We start from the raw sequence: 13,172 nt of genomic DNA on the forward strand, positions 1-13,172 counted from the left end.
GTTCCAGCGCTGCCTGAAATTAGAGGGAATTACAGTCCTTAGTGGCAGTGATTTTAGTTGCCATTATGAAAAAGATTGCAGTTGCCCCTTGAGAGTGTAACTACCACTAATTACAGGAAGACCGAGGGGTGGTTTGTGCACTATTCCAAATGAATGATGTCGTCATCTGTAGATTACATGATTCGCTTGTTGATCATGGCAGACAGATTATGTGTAAAGGTATGCTTTGCGTTATTGGTGTTAATGCCATGGAAGGGTTCTGAAAACATCATAAACCAGAGAGATGAGTATTTTAGGAATATCTCCAAAAAAATATTTATTTTTATTTTCACTTACTGCATTATCCACAGTTTGCATTTTATTTTTAATTTTACAAATAAACATATAAATAAAAAATTCATGAAATCCAATGCGAGTTTACTGATGTACACAAGGGGATACATCACAAGGGGAGAGGGGGAGGAGAAGGGTCATTTTATCTGGAACCTCACAACAAATCCACATAGTGCATTTACTGAGAGGATTCTAAACCTCATGATTCAAAGGATGATGGGAAAATAATTAATGGAGATGACATCACCTCCATGAATTATATGGTTTGAAAACATATTCAATAGATTCAAGTAATTGACAAAATATGTCATATACATACATCTGTGTATTAGAAATTATGTAGCAAAAATATTTCTATATTTAAGCATAATTTCAAGTATTAAAAAATAGATAAGTGCATACCCAGGACATACTTGAAAACGAGAGAAATCTCAAACTATCCATCCTGGTAAAATATTTTATTAATGAAAATAAATAACTAATACATCAATCTGCTTTCCACCTACAGTTAATACGTTCAAACATAGCAAACAGCCATTTTATTACACATTAATTCAATTCAATTCACAACTTTTATTCCAGTGTTTTTTTGGGGGTTTTTTATTTTTACAATTGTCATTCATTCAACCATGCACTATTATCTTAAGTGATAAATTAATGATTCAAGTACTATTATTCAGCCATACATTATGAGTTGTTATGTGAACAGAGGATTAATGTCAACTATCTTCTCATTGACATAACCATTTAATAGCAATATCACCTTCACCTGATATAAGATTACTCAGATGAGCCCCATTAACTGCCTCAAAAGGAATGAACAGCATATTGTAGCCTTCAAAGGGCCATGAATATGATATTATTTTTACAGCTGTGCACAGCCAAACAGAATGATGTGAAACTACACAATGAAGCTGATATTATAGTTTCTCTATAAATATGGTGAAAGGAAATGGGCCTGCTCCTCGAGACTCCTGGGATTGGTTTGGAGCAAACTGAGGGTTTTGCTGTATCTTTGTTTGTCCTGGCATTCAGTTGCCAATAGTTTCCTCCCTTTTAGTTTCTCCATCATTTTACCCTTTCCCATCCTCTTCTTTTTTCAGTTATATTAAATATCATTAAAAAAATTTTATTATCAAAATGTTAATAACATAGTAACACATACAAACAATATTCGAAAATCTCTAGCCAATAAAACATAAACCACTTTTAGAGTATGTCTGTATATTAATTCCCCCATCTGCACTCCACTCCCTCTCTTTTTTTCTCACCTCTCAAAGATTTTTGGATTTAGATTTTCCAGAACTTCCTCAGTTGTAACGCAGTAAAGACAATAGAGCGAGGGAGGGGGAAAGCAAAGGGAGAAAATTTGAGAAATATAGAAAGTGCAAGAAAGTAAGAGCTGAGCAATAGGAAGGAGAGCATTTCAGGAGAGGGGAGGAAAAGAAGAAAAAAAAATGAAATTAAAAACTGTAATAACTTTATGTTTGTGTTGCTTTTACAGATTCTGGGACACAGAAAACGGCTCCATTTCGAGGAGAGGGGGGATCTGATTGTCCGCAGGGGTACAAAAGACTTAACAGTAGTCACTGCCAGGGTAATTTCCTCCTATAATTTTTTAAAATATGTTTCATCTAAAATTAAGGATTGGGTGTTGTCTGAATTTGGGGGGGAGGGTACGAAACTTGGGGACCCAACAGCAGTGTATTTTACTAAACTCACTGGACCCTATACTATGGGTCATTTATGATGATGCCTCCCTTAATGTATATGTACCATCACCTTCTCCGTAGTTCTCTAGGTAATAGGTTAGAAAGTAGCTACATTGTATTTGTTGTACTTTGGTATGAAATATGTAATTCTCTCAAATGTATAAAATTACTATGCCATTATAGCTACTGGTATTTCTTTCTATCATTGTCTTGGTTAAAAATGACCCCATATTTTTTAAAGTGGAACTGTTATTTCCCAGGACCTTTAATATTATGTTTACTAATCCCTAAATAGGAATTTGTGAGAGTTAAAAAATAAAATCAATGTAGAAATCCACACCTTGATCCTGCACCTGGCAATCACTTCATCTGCAATGTTTGCCTTGGCTGTGCCTTGTGTGAACTGGAGTTGATGGAGTTGCAAAATCTTTTATATAAATTTAAAATAACATGGAAAAGTTTATGGAAAATGGTAATGCAAGTAACAGGTGGTATTCAATGCTTTATTAAATGGCATGAATTACAGAAAGCATTAAATAAATAATGCAAAAAAAAAAAAAGGAATAAAAAAGGTTAAAAAATCCACAAAAAATCCACCGAACATACTGCCACAGATACCTCCCACAGCAGTTTGATATGCTCCAATCAGGAGCTTTTCATTCTGGTCTACATAGGCCCATCTTATCCCGCAAACTACTATCCAGTACTTATTCACAGAATATGGGAGAAAAATATATATATACAACCTGGATCAAAATGTTTTAGGCAACCTTGCAGAAAGTCCAGGTGGGTTGTCTTATAGTGGCAGGGATTTTTTACAAAGTACTGGCATTAAAAGCTAATCTCAGAAATGAGAGTGGGCTCAGGAAATCTAAGCATTCTTAGCATCATGCTAGATACCTAGAATGACCTTAATATTCTCTAACAAGTGATTTGACTAATCTAATGTATACTAATTTTAGAAAAATTGCGTATTTCTGGTATATTCTAACTTTCTGATTTACATTAACTTATATATTAACAAAAAAAATCTTAAAGAGGTTATTAAATGGTTTAAACATTCTCACTTTCGGTACAAATTGATAACGTCCAGCCACATTTACAAACAGGATTTTGTACATCAGTCCAACATAAGCAAGTGAGTTCACAGCTAAATTGAAAGTACCATTGATGCCACTGGAGTTTGACAGAATCAAGCAAATGTTATTAGCACAAACCTAGGAAACAAGTCTATTGAGTCATCTATGCAAAAAAAGATTTACTAGACATTTTATGCAATTTAACGTATAAAAGGCTAATTCTAATTATTTTCAGGTGAACTTATCTACAGTGAACTTCTCAAATAATCCAGGTTCTCCCATTGTCTAAGTGCGAACACTAGACATGTACCCATATACCCCTTCTGAGCAGAACATTTTTTACATTTAATAGCATTAGTCCTTTGCATTCAGCAGCATCCGATTCAGCCTAAAATGTTTCAACATGGCAATAGTCAAAGCATTTGTTAAAGGTGAAAACTTGCTTGACCTTCATGTGTCTTATGACAGCTATTTTCTTAATAGGATGGAGAAAGAGATAGGGAGAGGCAACAAAACCAGCTATTCAAGCTGATGGCCAAAAATTCTATTAATGTTCCTGGCCAGTCATAGCCCACCTCTGTATTTTAGGACTAATTTAAAATATATTTGACTCCTGCGCCAGGGTGACTCATTTTTACAGTGATTAAAGAATGATATCATCATTCTTTTCTATACAGTCAAGGTCGATTTAGGAAGTCGCAAATGTAATTTGAATCCTTTTTTTTTCTCTTTCATTCCGATGATGTCAGCCTTTCTGGTGTTTTAGTATATTATCTCATTCTCTTGGGACGCAATCATGCCATTAGTATAAAACAGACACAGTCCAATCTGTGTTTTCCTGTGCATGTAGGATTACAAATGCCATCATTTGTATTGAGCTATTGCCCTACTGTAAAAAGTAAGATAATACTAGCACTACTAGAACAGTATTAGAACAACTGCAAACACTTCTGAAGGTTTATTATTTGCTCTGAATTATCTTAAAAATAATCAAATTTTAATATAAAACTAATAATTATTAGAATTTGCGTCCAACAAACATTTTCCGCAGAATTTTACAATTACAGTGAGTATATTGAAAAGAACACTAAAAGAATCATAATGGCTAATTTCAGTTTGATAGCCTTTGAGTTATTGAATTAACTGAACATGAATGTGGCATTTGAAGTATGAACTGGAGTAGTGTAAAGAAAAAAAGAAAAAAAATGAAAAAATTGGACAAGTAATCTGGAATTCGAGATTCCTAATAGTAGAATGTTAGCCTACAGGCTGGCTGTTCATTCATTCCTCTTTTGATTTCTAACTGCAGTCATTACCACCAGGCCTGGACTGGCCATCGGACATGCCAAGAAGATGTCTCTTCTCCCTGCAGGGACTTTGTGCTCTGGGTACACTGTGCTCTAACTCTGCGTACACTGTGTGACTATGAGCTTAATATTGGGCTGTTGGGTCTGTCTGTGCTAAATGCGTGGAACACAGCCTCACTGGCTTTTTAGTCCAGAATGCCTGAGGCAATCTCACATATATATTTATTTATAAAATATTTTACCAGGATGGATACATTGAGATTTCTCTTGTTTTCAAGTATGTCCTGGGTCCACAAAACATTGCATTGTTACAATAGGATACAATATTAAAAAAATACTATGAACAAACAATATATATATATATATATATATATATATATATATATATATATATATATATATATATATATATATATATATATATAAACAAAGTCAGGAGGGCTGCACTCACCTAAACACGCATACATTATAGGGTGCTACTGGGACCAAAATACAAAATACACAAACCAGTGCACTCGCTTATTAACTAAACAGTGATTTCAAATCCTAAATAGTACTATTTAAAAACACCTCACCTAGGTAACAAATAATGGGGGGTTGGTTACATTATATGATCATACATTGCAGCCCTCCTGACTTTGTTTATAATTGTGGGGGTCTAGGCCAACCCCTGGGTTTTGCACCCCTCCCTGTCACAGGTGTCTCATTCCAGGATCCTATTTAGCCTTGACTTGCAGAGAGTCCCAGTAAGGAAGCATTTCCCAAGTAAATGGATTAATCTCATAAGAGCAAGCATTAGGCTGCTAGAGTTAGGATTTGAAATCACTGTTTAGTTAATAAGCGAGTGCACTGGTTTGTGTATTTTATATATATATATATATATATATATATATATATATATATATATATATATATATATATATATATATATTTGTGCTCGGAATTTAAATACGTAATGGATAGTAACTGTGAGCAAAGTTGGTTGTGGTGTGCCAAAACCAACGTACGAGTGGGCAGGGGCGGACTGAGAACCCTCAGGGCCCCCGGGCAAAATAAATCAAGGGCTCCTTACAGGCCCCACCCATACTCCGCAGCAAGCGCCACCCATGTCCCGCCTCCATGCACCGCCTCCAGCCACACCCTACACAATCTTTAGACACAAGGAACAAAAGTGCAATAATCCCTTCAAGGCCCCAGTAGAGACTACAATGGGCCATGGAGGGGGGTCTTTCTAGCAGAGGCTATCTCAGTGTCCTTTAGAGAGTGTGTTAGAAAGAATCCCCTCCAGGCCCTATTAGAGACTACAATGGAGTCTAATAGGCTTGGAAGGGGGTCTTTCTAACAGAGGCCATCTCAGTGTCCCTGCTGGAAACAGTCGCCTCCAGGCCCCAGTAGAGACTACAATTGAGGGCTAATGGGCCATGGAGGGGGGGAGCATTCTAGCAGAGGCTATCTCAGTGTCCTTTAGAGAGTGTGTTAGAAAGAATTTCCTCCAGGTCCCATTAGAGACTACAATGGAGTCTAATGGGGCCTGGAGGGGGGTCTCTCCAACACTCTGGTTCCTATTCACAATATAGCAACACAACATAGCTGATACCTAGGCCAAGTTGGCTCCTCTTACCTTAATTACTGTTGCTGACTGGCAGTCTGTGGGCTTGCTGGAAGGCTGTGGGCTTACTGGCTGCGGCTGGCAGGCTGTGGGCTTGCTGGCAGGCTGTGGGCTTGCTGGCTACTGCCGGCAGGCTGTGGGCTTGCTTGCTACTGCCGGCAGGCTGTGGGCTTGCTGGAAGGCTGTGGGCTTACTGGCTGCGGCTGGCAGGCTGTGGGCTTGCTGGCTACTGCCGGCAGGCTGTGGGCTTGCTGGCTGCGGCTGGCAGGCTGTGGGCTTGCTGGCTGCGGCTGGCAGGCTGTGGCTTGCTGGCTGTGGCTTGCTGGCTGGCAGGCTGTGGCTTGCTGGCTGCGGTTGGCAGGCTGTGGGTTTGCTGGCTTTAAGCCTAACTGGTGGCCTGTAGGCTGGCTGGCTGTCTACTGGCCAGCCTGTAGGCTGGCTGGCCTGTGGGTTGGCTGGCTTGCTGGCTACTGGGGCACTCGTAGATTATTTAAAGAAATAATCCATGCACAATAACCACTACTACTCTGTGTAGTCGTTATGGTGCCAGGAGGGCCGGGCCCCCCTCCCAGAGTAAGTAGTCAAACCGTTTAAGAACAGTTTGACAACTTACCTGGGGTCTGCTGGGATATGAGGCTGTAGTAGGGTATAGGAGCAGTGGTGCAATGTGTAAGGGGTGCAGTGTGTGTGAAAGGTTCAGTGTGTGTGAGGGGGTGTAGTGTGTGAATGTGTAGGGTGTGTGGGGCAATGTGTGTACGAGGGGGCTGTGTATGTGTGTGGCAATGTTAGTATGGGGGGCTGTGTGTGTATGGGTGGGCAGTGTATGTGTGTGTGTGTGAGGCAATGTGTGTAAATGTGTATGGTGTGTGTGGGGGCAGTGTGTGTGTATGGGGGGCAGTGTGTGAATGTGTATGGTGTGTGGGGGCAGTGTGTTTATGGGGCTAAAGTTCACTCTCACCACTGCGACCACCAGGAATACCTGGTGGTCACAGTGTTGAGAGTGAACTCTAGCCCGTAGCTCCAGGGCTAGAGTTTACTCTCGCAAGAGCCGTAACGTTGCCGTGGTAACCGCGGCAACGATCTGTGCTCGCGCAAGAAGGACCCAGAGGAGCTGCAGGCTGAGCTCCTGGGTCCTCTCTTCCTCCCTCCCCTGCCGGCTGCCCGCACGGTGCCTGCGGACAGGGGAGGGGGCAATTGCCCTCCTCTTACTCCCCCCTCCCCCTCTTCTTACCCCCCCTCCCCCTCTTCTTACCCCCTTCTTACTCCCACTCTCTTCTTACCCCCTTCTTACTCCCACTCTCCTTACTCTCCCCCTCTTCTTACTACCCCTCCCCCTCTTCTTACTCCCACCTCTTCTTACTCCCCCCTCTTCTTACCCCCTCCCCGTTCTTCTTACCCCCCTCCCCCCTCTTCTTACTCCCCCTTCCTCTTTTTACTCCCCCCTCCCCTCTTCTTACCCCCTTTACTCCCCCCCTCTCTTCTTACTCTCCCCTCTTCTTACCCCCCTCCCCCCTCTTCTTACTCTCCCCTCCCCCTCTTCTTACTCCCCCCTTCCTCTTTTACTCCCCCCTCCCCCTCTTCTTACCCCCTTCTTACTCCCCCCTCCCTTCTTACCCCCTCTCTCTCTTCTTACCCCCTCCCTCTTCTTACCCCCCCTCTTCTTACCCCCCTCCCTTCTTACCCCCCTCCCTCCTCTTACCCCCCTCCCTCTCTCTTCTTACCCCCCTCCCTCTCTCTTCTTACCCCTCTCTTCTTACCCCCCTCCCTCTCTCTTTTTACCCCCCTACTCCCCTCTCTCTTTTTACCCCCCTCCCTCTCTCTTTTTACCCCCTCCCTCTCTTTTAACCCTCCCTCTCTCTTTTAACAACCCCCTCTCTCTTTTAACCCCCCTCTCTCTTTTAACCCCCCCTCCCTCTTTTAACCCCCCTCCCTCTCTCTTTTAACCCCCCTCCCTCTTTTAAACCCCCCTCCTCTCTCTTTTAACCCCCCTCCCTCTCTCTTTTAACCCATCTCTTTTAACAACCCCCCTCTCTCTTTTAACCCCCTCCCTCTTTTAACCCCCCCTCCCTCCCTCTTTTAACCCCCCCCTCCCTCTCTCTTTTAACCCCCCCTCCCTCTCTCTTTTAACCCCCCTCCCTCTTTTAAACCCCCCTCCTCTCTCTTTTAACCCCCCTCCCTCTCTCTTTTAACCCATCTCTTTTAACAACCCCCTCCCTCTCTCTTTTAACCCCCCTCCCTCTCTCTTTTAACCCCCCCTCTCTTTTAACCCCTCCCTCCCTCTCTCTTTTAACCCCCCCTCCCTCTCTCTTTTACCCCCCCTCTCTCTTTTAACTCCCCCCCTCCCTCTCTCTTTTTACCCCCTCCCCGTAGCGTGGCCGAGCTGCTCTGCATCCGCGGTGCCGGACGGAGTGATAGGAAGGTGCACACACACTGAGTGTGCACCTTCCTGTCAGTCCGGCCGGGTACAGGAAACAGAAACTCCTGTTCCGCGCGGAACAGGAGTTTCTGTTTCCTGTACCCGGCCGGACTGACAGGAAGGTGCACACTCAGTGTGTGTGCACCTTCCTATCACTCCGGCCGGCACCGCGGACGCAGAGCAGCTCGGCCACGCTACGGGGAGGGGAGGTGAGAAGCTGCAGCCGCCTGAGCGCTCTTAAGAGAGCGCTCAGGCGGCTGCAGCATTTAAAGGGGCGGCCGGGCCCCCTGAGGGCGGGCCCCCCTCCCGGCCGGGCCCTCGGACCATGTCCGAAGTGCCCGACCGGTCAGTCCGCCCCTGCGAGTGGGCCTGTAAATGAAAGAGGGCCCACCAAGGAGAATGTAATTATAACAGGGTGTAGGTGGGTGGGGACAATCAGCTGAACGGCAGAGGTGAGTAGGGGCTTGGAGTTTAAGTAGGGGACTTACTCCTCTCACAAATTCAGGCCTCCACAAGTTCAGGCCTTTTAACTTGTGCTCGGAATTTAAATACGTAATGGATAGTAACTGTGAGCAAAGTTGGTTGTGGTGTGCCGAAACCAACGTACGAGTGGGCCTGTAAATAAAAGAGGGCAAAAGATAAATTCAAGAAATACACACTTTATTGCATTTTTTACAAGACGAAGTTCCTGAAGGCTTGGCGAAGCTCTTTCTCCGGCTGTGGAATATATGCAGTATATATGGAGGATTTCCACTGCCCCAGTCTCTTGATGATATGGACCGGTGTGTTAGTGCTAGAGGCTGCAGAGGCGGCTCCTATACGGAAGGAGTGCCCGGAGAATGCAGTTGGGTTGTGTCCGAGCTTAGATAACAGAGTTCTGATATGAACCATCAATTTTGCTGTGGTTAACGGGTGCCCTTGTAGTGTTAAGAGCGGAAAGTCCGGTAGGTGACCGTGCAGAGTTGACCGTAGGTGGTCTAGTACTTTTACCGGACACCAGGCATTATCAGTAGGGAAGAGAGGAATTATAGTAGGGTGTAGTGACCGGTTGGTTTTAGTTGTAGGGATCGAAAGTAGGTAGTGATCCTCTATTTTAGTGAGATGTGATATTTTAAGGCTTAGCTTAATATCCCCTTGACAAATTACGGTAAACTCTCTAGGTCTGAGAAAACCGTAGAAAGCGAGATATATGGCAGATTTGATCACCGTATTTGTGCCGATGTCGAATGGGGCAGTGTCAAGGAGATTGCTAAGTGACCTGAAGATAGGCCCATCTATAGGTAATCTAATGGAAGTGAGTGGAGGTGAAACCTTTGATATGCCTTTCAAAACCTTTTTGATGGGGTATGAAGACAGGAAAGGAGTGTTGTTAGGAAAATAGGTGAGGCTGTGGTGCTGGACCCCCGTGAGATAAAGTTTAATGGTGTTGCGAGATAGTTTAAGGTGTAGGTGGCAAAAAGAGGCAAAAGCCACCATGGTTTGAATAGAGAAGTCACCTTGTAAACCGAACTCTGCAGTGAATTTATTAACTATATTAAGTGCCCTATTGTAAGTGATAGCCGTGTTTGGTGATAATGCTTGGTGAGTGAGTGCTCTAGCGTGGTTCAAGAGTGTGCTTAATCCAGGATTAGTTCGTGGAACCGTGGTGTCCTGGATGGTTGTAGGTGAGCCGTTGGGAGTGCCTGAGAGAATGCCTGAAATTGAGAACGAGAAAGAGCGTCAGCGGCCGTGTTGTGAATACCCGGGATGTGAAAATAAACTAAGTGAAACTGGCCGGATGCTGCCAACCAGGTCAGCTTGCGAATCAGCCGCATGATGGTCAGGGAAGATGATCGCCCTTTGTTAACAATTTCGCAAGCTGCCGAGTTATCTGAGTAGCATTTGACTGCCTTGCCAGACCAGAGATGACCCCAGGTGTGTGCGGCCGCCACAATAGGATAAATTTCAAATAGTGCTGAGGTCTCTCTGAATCCTGGCAAGGCATCCGTATCAGTGGGCCAATGGCCCCTGAACCAGTGGTTCCCGAAAATGGCTGCAAAACCGGTATTGGCTGCTGCATCTGTGTGGATGATGGGTGAAGAGGTGGAGAGAGGGGGGATAAACATGGAGATTCCATTCCAGTCCTTCAAAAACTTCCCCCACATAGCCTTGGCGTGGGGGTCCAAAGAAACTGTCCGTAACTCCGGACAGTCCGGAACTCCGTGCAACAGGCAAAGAAGTCTGGATATGAAAGATGTTCCCTGTGGAATGATGCGCATGGCGAAGTTCAGGGATCCGAGAAGGGACTGAAGTTCCTTCCTAGTGCAAACATCACTCCGCAGGAACAAGTCTATCTCCCCTCTCAAACGTGCCAGTTTGTTGTGAGGGAGGCTAGCTCTGAGGTTAACCGAGTCCAGTTCTATCCCCAGAAAGGTCAATTTAGTTGTGGGGCCTATAGTTTTGGCTGGGGACAAAGGAACTCCAAGTGTAGCAAATAGTGCAGTAGTGCTTTTGATTGTTGTGGATGATGGTGACCCTGGCTCTATAAGTAAAAAGTCATCGAGGTAGTGGATAACGGAGTGACACCTGGTGATGTTCAGAAGCAGCCAGCATAATGATTCTGCGAAAATGTCGAACAGTTTGGGGCTGCTACGAGAACCGAAAGTGAGTCGTGTAGAGAAGTAGTATTTCCCACGCCATTTAATATCGTGTAAGTGCCAGAGTGAGGGGTGCATGGGTAATAATTTAAAAGCGTTTGTAATGTCCGTTTTGTTAAGCCAGGGTCGGTTACCAGATGATATGATGGACTGTATGGCGTCATCGATGGTTACGTATTGAAGTGAAAATTCGTCTGCTGGAATGAGTGCGTTTATGCTAGGAACAAAAGAGGAGTGCGGTGCCGATAAATCAATAATTAGACTTTTTTATTAGAATATTTGTGAATACCAATACCAATGGGGTTAGTGCGCCAGGAGGAGAATGGTGAAGAGGTTGAAGGGGAGTATCATGAACCCATTGGTGATCTCCGAGGCAATGAGGGTGTCTGTGGAGACTGGGTCTAAACGTGCTGACTGGAGATTAGGGCATTCTAGTGTACCTGGTGGAATGGCTACTATACCCGTGAGAAAACCTTTAGTGAACCCTGTGGTGAGATAATCCACCAGATGCCTGCTAGGGTGAGACCTTAGATAAAAAAACAGGTTGTCGATGTTTATGTCAGTTAGTCATTTGTTTGGTGACAACCTGGCTGGGCACATGGTCTTTGTATGTGCCCTGAAACATATGGAGCAGATGTGCAATAATCTACAGGCGCTGAAACTGCAGGAGCCTGCGTTGAAGTTATTGCACACCTGCGCCTTCCCTAGAAAGGAGATGGGCCTACCTAGCTTATCCCGAAGACCACCCGATGACTTGTTGTAGGGGGTGAAAGTGGAGTGAGGTGTGAAAGTAGAGTGAGAGGTGGGGGTGGAGGTGGTGGGATCTGCTTCGACTGGACATAAGTCCGCCATGTGGGATGTCGAGTTGCATATGGCACAAGCCGGGGGCCTGAGTCCAGCGAAGTGGCGACAAAACAGTTCTGTGTGCATCTGACCCCAGTTCATTTTAATATTGAACTGCTTCAGATGGGTCGCCGCCTTCGCTGACACTGACTAAAGGTCTAATTCTTCTCTCCTGTGGGGGTACACCGTGCAAATAACGTCTCGATATATCCCAAAGGCTATCACAAACTGAGGTATTGACAATTTTTTATTAAGCCTGGGATCCCTTGTCTTGAGCACCACCGAAATGTCACCATAGTTGAAAGCCTTGTTCTCAAGAACATCCTGAGAGGCTATGAGCAGAGACACCAGACACACATCCTTCCCGTCTAGGATATCTTTCTTGATAGAGTCAGGGACGGAGTGTGCTGGTGACTCAAATGGTGTAATGGCTGTGCCTGGTGCTGGGGGGGGGTATGGGAGGGCATGTTGGTATGTCGGGTACAGCCATGATATGGACTGGGACTACCGTGATAGGGGCTGGGACTACCGTGGTAGTACCTGGGGAGGCGATGGCGCTCTCCACCTTAGATAGCCTGTTATTGAGGGTCTGTAGATTGGCCAAGATCTCTGCCAGGGTATCCTGGTTGGCCGTGCTGTAGCTTGGTGGTTGTCCTTGAGAGCTAGTGCCTGGCCTAGGCTCGGGGGCTTGGTGGGTCAGTAGCCTATAAAGTTAAGCTTTCCTGGCTGTGGCCGGAAAGGGGATTCCCCTGAGCTTAAGTTCGGCCGTGATTTTGGGAATAGTCCATGCTCTCAAGGACGTGGGGGTTGAAGGGGTGAGTGAATCGCCTGGAGACTCGGGTCTGGTTGGCGTGAACGGTATATCTTCTGTCAGTTCTTCAGTTGGCATTGGTTCTTGGGACATTCTAAAAAGGAATTATTATGTGAAGATATATTAGTAAGGGAGTAAGGAAGTTGGGGGTGTGTGGGGGTGGAGTAAATGGAAGAACTGGACTGTAATGCTAGATGCCGAAGCGAAGAGTTTAACTGTTGACTGTTTGGGTAGGTGAGGCCCTGCTAATGCCAAGTGGTGGTGAGAGGCTCTACCTATGATTTGGCTTATGACGTAGTTGCCATAGACGTGGTGGCGGGATGTTGGCCTCTCGGTGACAGTAAAGAGATCAAAACGTGTGGCCGTGACAGGTGAGGCCCTGACTAGAGCCCTATAGTAGGGCATGCAAGGCTTCTTAACTATGAT

General features: G+C 44.8%; 1 protein-coding gene across 1 annotated transcript in view; it reads left to right on the top strand.

Moving 5' to 3' along the window:
• Positions 1-13,172, top strand: part of LTBP3 (latent transforming growth factor beta binding protein 3) — a 275,491-nt gene that overhangs the window by 114,113 nt on the left and 148,206 nt on the right. The window contains exon 5 of the mRNA XM_063437804.1: positions 1,838-1,930. Within this exon, the coding sequence (XP_063293874.1) occupies positions 1,838-1,930 (93 nt within the window). The remainder of the gene's footprint in view (positions 1-1,837; positions 1,931-13,172) is intronic.

This window comes from Pelobates fuscus, chromosome 12 (assembly GCF_036172605.1).
Source record: "Pelobates fuscus isolate aPelFus1 chromosome 12, aPelFus1.pri, whole genome shotgun sequence".
Classification (NCBI taxonomy): Eukaryota; Metazoa; Chordata; class Amphibia; order Anura; family Pelobatidae; genus Pelobates; species Pelobates fuscus.